We start from the raw sequence: 6,161 nt of genomic DNA on the forward strand, positions 1-6,161 counted from the left end.
GCTTTGTACTAGGTTATCCAAGTCCACTCTGCCATATATTACAGTTCAAAGCAGAAAATGTGGGATTTGATACAGCTGTGTGGAGGGAGGGAGGGAGGGAGGGGTGAAGAGGCTTAGGGCCCTTCCACACAGCTAAACAACCCAGAATACCAAGGCAGATAACCATCAATATCTGCTTTGTACTAGGTTATCCGAGCCCACACTGCCATATATTACAGTTCAAAGCAGAAAATGTGGAATTTGATACAGCTGTGTGGAGGGAGGGGAGTGAAGAGGCTTAGGGCCCTTCCACATAGCTAAACAACCCAGAATATCAAGGCAGATAACCCACAATATCTGCTTTGAACTGAGACCTCTTTTACATAGCTGAATAAAATCCCACATTATCTGCTTTGAACTGGGATATATGGTAGTGTGGACTCTGATAACTGAGTTCAAAGCAGATATTGTGGGTTATTCTGCCTTGATGTTCCAGGTTATATGGCTGTGTGGAAGGGCCCAGAGTCACACTGCCAGATAAGCCAGTTCAGTGTGGATTTGATGCAGCTGTATGGAAAGGTACTTAGGGCCCTTCCACACAGCCCTATATCCCAGAATATCAAGGCAGAAAATCCCATATCTGCTTTCAACTGGGTTATCTGAGTCCACACTCAGAAAATGTGGGATTTTCTGCCTTGATATTCTGTGTGGAAGGGCTCCCAAAGAACTGGGGGGGGGGGGGGGGGGCTCCAATTGCAAAGCTCGCCTGGACCCCAATCCCCAGATGCCAGCCTCACCTCGGTGTCGTAGTAGCGCAGGTCCAGAGCGTAAGGGCTGAGCAAGGACTCGTTGAGGATCTGCTCCATGGCCAGCTGCATGGCGGGCAGCACCCCGCGCCCGATCTTGCCCTTCTCCACGGCGTCGCTGAGCGGCATCAAGCCCATGATGGCGATGGGGGTGCTGCTGGAGGAAGAGGAGGGGGGCATCCCGGACAGCGCTCGGGAGCTGCTCCGCGCCCAGGCCGACGACGACGAGGAGGAGGAGGCCAAGGTGAGGAGGAAGAGCAGCAGCAGCAGGGGCCACGCGGGCGGAGGGGCCGGGCTGGGCCGCCGGGGGGAGGCAGAAGAAGGCATCCTTGTGGGGGCAAAGGAGGAGGGGGCCCCAGCGCTAAGCCTCCTGGCAATGGCGCCTGCTCCTTCCTTAGGGCTGGCAATGGAAAGCGAGATGCTGCTCCTGCGGCTGCTCCTCCTGTTTTGCTTCGCTTTGGCGCCTCCTCAGCCCCTCACTCAGCCCCGGCCAGGCTGGGCGAGGGCGCGCTCCGTCTCCTTCCAAGCCAGGTAGGCTGAGGGGAGTCCTAGCCAAGCGAGGAAGGAAGGCAAACGGGAAAGCAAGCGCCTTCTCCTCTTTCCCTCAGTGCCGCATTCCCCCGGAGTCCTCCCTCAGCACCAGCACCACGGCGGCTTCCTGGGCGAGGGGCTCCTCCTAGGCTCCGCTCCTCAATGCTTCTTCCCTTCCTTCCCCAGAGAAGGCTTGTTTGTGTGCTGCTGCTCGGGATTGTCCTTCCCTCCAATGCTGCTGCTGCTGCTACTGCCGCCGAGGAGGCGACACATACACACTCCCTCACCGCCCCCCTCCCTTTCTCGCACAGACGCACGAGACGCACCAAGAGAAGATGCAAGGCTCGGGCACGTCCCATTACCCCCCCCCCCCAAAAAAAACCCAGAGACAGAAAAAGGCGGGAAAATGGGGGCTCGGGGTGATATTGTCTTCCCGCCTCTCACGCCCTCGCTCGCGCGCGCTCTCCCTCACACAGGTGGACGCTAATTGACTCTTGGTAGCTGAAGGGCGTCTCCAGACCCATGCGTTCAGCTCTATGGAAAACGCCCCTCTATCTGATTTCTTTTTCTGATACCACAAGGACTCTCACGTCCTCCCCCAAAGTGGTTTTCCTCCTTCCTTGCTTGACTAGACGAAGCCCAATCAGGGCCAGCTAACACCTCCCAGCAAAGGATTCCCCCAGGCAGCAACCAGCCAGGCTTTGAAGTTGCAAGGCCATTAAATGTTGACCAAGGCGGCCAATTGCAACATTCACATGTGCCTCAAGCAGACAAGAGTTCTTTCTCCCACCCTGGACATTCCACAGATCACGGCGGCCAATTGTAACATTCACACGTGCCTCAAGCAGACAAGAGTTCTTTCTCCCACCCTGGACATTCCACAGATCACGGCGGCCAATTGTAACATTCACACGTGCCTCAAGCAGACAAGAGTTCTTTCTCCCACCCTGGACATTCCACAGATCACGGCGGCCAATTGTAACATTCACACGTGCCTCAAGCAGACAAGAGTTCTTTCTCCCACCCTGGACATTCCACAGATCAAGGTGGCCAATCGCAACATTCACACTTGCCTGGAGCTCTGAGGATTACCTGGGAGGGAATCCCACTGGAGCATTACTTACTTGCTTACTTACTTAGGTGATCCTTCCTTGTCCAAGGATGATTGTCTTCCAGGCATAGTGTTCTGGCGGTGGGTACGTAGGTGACCGTGTACCCCTGTTTTTGACCCACATGTTCTTCCACAGTGAAGGGTTCGCTTGATGCAGAGGCGGTTCAACTACCAGGCCAACTAGGCAGTTGCCTGTGGTGCCATCTTGTTGGGGGCACCATTGAGGCAACTCCTGTCTCCTGCAGCCTGCCTTCGCAAGGTATTGAACTGTTTTTTCTGTTGATTTGTTGTAAAACATGATGTTTTAGTGCTTAATTTGTAAAATCTTAATGTAATTTGATGTTAAATAGACTTTTCCTTAATCCCTCCTTATTATCAAACATTTTCGCTTATCCAACGCTTTTATTTTTCAGTGATTGGTTGGGGGGGGGGGTGCCAAAATTCTGTTCGCCTACACTTGAAAAATACCTAGGGCCAGCTCTGGCTTGATGCACCTTCCTCTTGCACATTTCACCCTCCATTCTTGCCTCTTCAAATTCGAAAGCACTGCTGGTCACAGCTGACCTTCAGCTAGAGTACTCAAGGAACAGGGCTTCCCAGTTCTCAGTGTCTATGCCACAGTTTTTAAGGTTGGCTTTTTTTTCGTGTCAGGAGCAACCAGAGTTGCTTCTGGAGTGAGAGAATTGGCTGTCTGCAAAGACGTTGCCCAGGGGACTCCCAGATGTTTTTACCATCCTTGTGGGAGGCTTCTCTCATGTCCCCGCATGGAGCTGTAGCTGATAGAGGGAGCTCATCCGCACTCTCCCCAGGTGGGATTCGGACCTGGCAGCCTTCAGGTCAGCAACCCAACCTTCAAGTCACAAGGCTTTTATCCCCTAGGCCATCGGAGGCTCCAAGGTTGGCTTTAAGCCCATCTTTAAATCTCTTTTCCTGGAGCATTGCAGGACACCAAAATACTTGGGAGTTACCCTGGATCATGCTCTGACTTACAGAAAGAACTGTTTGACTATCAAGCAAAAAGTGGGCTACTAGTCAAAGGACATTTAGTATAATGCAATTTTTTTTTTACTTTGTGTTCTCAAATACATTACAACTTGCATCCTTGGTTCGCTTCTGACATTTTTTTTCATGTCAGAAGCAACTTGAGTCGCTCTGGAGTGAGAGAATTGGCCGTCTGCAAGGACGTTGCCCAGGGGACGCCTGGATGTTTTGAGGTTTTTACTATCCTTGTGGGAGGCTTCTCTCATGTCCCTGCATGGAGCTAGAGCTGATAGAGGGAGCTCATCCGCACTCTCCCAGGGTGGGATTTGAACCTGGCAGCTTTCAGGTCAGCAACCCAACCGAAGGTTTCTGACATGAAAAATAAATAAATAAATAACTTGCTTCAAACAGACTAGAGTTCTTTCTCCCACCTTGGACATTCCAGATATATAAACGCCACTTGCCTAGTTTCCAACAGACCTCACAACCACTGAGGATGCCTGCCATAGATGTGGGCAAAACATCTGTTCAAGAGGGGATGCTTCTGGAACATGGGCATACAGCCTGGAAAATTCACAGCAACCGAAGCCCATGCTGCCTGTTCCAGGGATGTCCAACTTCCCAAGGCACAAAAGACAATGACTATATGATAACTGTCTAACATGAATGACAAAGAGAAGGGCCACTCAAATAACGCAAGATATAATGGAGGGGATGAAATCAAAATGGATAAATACATTAATTTTAACTGGTTAACCAAATCCCCATGCCAAGTCTATGAGAAGCCAAAATTAGAGTCCCTCCAGAACTGCAAGCACTATCTCAATCAAATTTGGATTATTCACATTATCACCTACCTTTCTACCCATTTACATTGCAATAGAAGCAATAACTGACATAATGGAAGCGTCCATAGTGGAAGCCCTGCCAAAGAAACAATGGAACTGGAGCAAAGAGAAGCTGTGTCATTGGACTTTCTATGAACAAGACTGTTTCTGATGACCAAATGAAAGCTCAATTAGTGCAAAATCCACAGACTCTATTGCCAGGACATGTATTTCCTGTGGATAAAAAGAAGCACCTACGTTTTCAACCCAAATGGTTCAGCATATTTCCCTGATTAGCCTACTCATTTCATGTACAGCAGTGGTTCTCAACCCGTGGGTCCCCAGGTGTTTTGGCCCACAATTCCTAGAAATCCCAGCCAGTTTACCAGCTGTTAGGATTTCTGGGAGTTGAAGGCCAAAACATCTGGGGATGAGATGTTTGAGAACCACTGATTTACAGAGTGGAGGAGTTTGGAGGAGAAGTTGGGGGTAAAGGTGCTCATCAGAAGCTTGGTGCATTAGTTGCTAAACCATTTGTGCATTGGAAAGATGCAATACAAGTCTTCAATAGACACTGAAATACAGAGTCCCATCAGAACAACTTGTGCTTGGCTGAAAACTTCTTCCTAATTCACAGTGGAAAATGTCTTGATGTAATCCATCATCATGAGGACTGAAATAAGAAGAAAGCAGAAGAAAAAAGAAAGAAATGTCTGCCAATTGTCCTCTGTGACCAACAAGACCTGGCTTTAAGAGGAGCAATGATTCAGGACCTGTTACCTATGTAGAACCTTTGCACAATGGTGGTAATTTCAGGGCCTTGTTAAGATCTCATGCTAGATCATCTCAGTCATCTCAGGAAAAAAGTTTTAATACCACCCAATTTTTTTTTTGCTACGGGCCTGACTCTTGGTACCTGAGGGTTGTTTCCAGGCCCATGCTTTCCGTCAATCTCATTTCTTTTTGTGACCCCCACAAGAACTCATGCCCCAAATAGTTTTCTTTCTTCCTTGCTTGACTAGACGAAGCCCATGTTGCCTGTTCCAGAGATGTCCAACTTCCCAAGGCATAAAAGACAATGACTATATAGATAAGTACAATAAAAAATGAATGGCAAAGAGAAGGGCCACTTGTAAATCAAATAACACAAGATATAACAAAGGGGATGAAGGAAATAAAAATGGATAAATACAAAGAATTAGAAAGGACATTGATACTAAAATAGTGTAGAACTCCAGCCCAATTATCATATATGCTAAAAGGAGTAAGCCCAATGTACTGGCAATGCGGAAAGAACAAGGGGTGGTATTCACATACATGGTGGGAATGTCCAAAAGTAACCATATTCTGGAATGATAACAAAATTATTGAAATAATATTTAAAATACCTATACAAGTAAATTTAGACATGATACTAATGGGAACATTAGGAAACAAGAGAATGACTAGAAAAGAACAAGAACTGTTTAAAGTTATGATTTGAGATGGACAAGCAGCAACTCCATGGAGGTGGAAAGATGTAAAAAGTAGACGTTGGAAAACTGAAACAATCTATATATATAAAAGAGTGATGGCATCACGGCAATTCACAAAACAACAAAAGTACACGCCCCCCAACCTCAAAATTTGACAACACAACCCATCATCCACGCCTCAAGGTTGATACAATAAAAAGAAAAGAAAAATAAAGTCCTAATTAGAGGGAGAGCAATAATTTTTTTTATCCAATTGCTGCCAGTTTAGAGGGCTAATCTCTGCCCACTTGGTTGCCTAGCAACCAAGGGACAGCCAGCTTTCAGTTAGGGGACAGGCCGATTTAGGCCTCACTTAGACTTCTTCCACAGATTATCTAATTTTCACTGGATTATATGGCAGTGTAGACTCAAGGCCCTTCCACACAGCTATATAACCCATTTATAATCTTAT

At 47.7% G+C, this 6,161-nt stretch overlaps 1 protein-coding gene across 1 annotated transcript in view; it reads right to left on the minus strand.

The window, feature by feature from the left end:
- The window catches only part of gabbr2 (gamma-aminobutyric acid type B receptor subunit 2), a 444,511-nt gene extending 442,860 nt beyond the window's left edge, over positions 1 to 1,651 (minus strand). The window contains exon 1 of the mRNA XM_003219823.4: positions 777 to 1,651. Coding sequence (XP_003219871.2) covers positions 777 to 1,112 — 336 coding nt within the window. The 5' untranslated portion in view covers positions 1,113 to 1,651. The remainder of the gene's footprint in view (positions 1 to 776) is intronic.
- Positions 1,652 to 6,161: the final 4,510 nt, after the last annotated feature.

The sequence above is a fragment of the Anolis carolinensis genome, chromosome 4 (assembly GCF_035594765.1).
Source record: "Anolis carolinensis isolate JA03-04 chromosome 4, rAnoCar3.1.pri, whole genome shotgun sequence".
In the NCBI taxonomy this organism is placed as follows: Eukaryota; Metazoa; Chordata; class Lepidosauria; order Squamata; family Dactyloidae; genus Anolis; species Anolis carolinensis.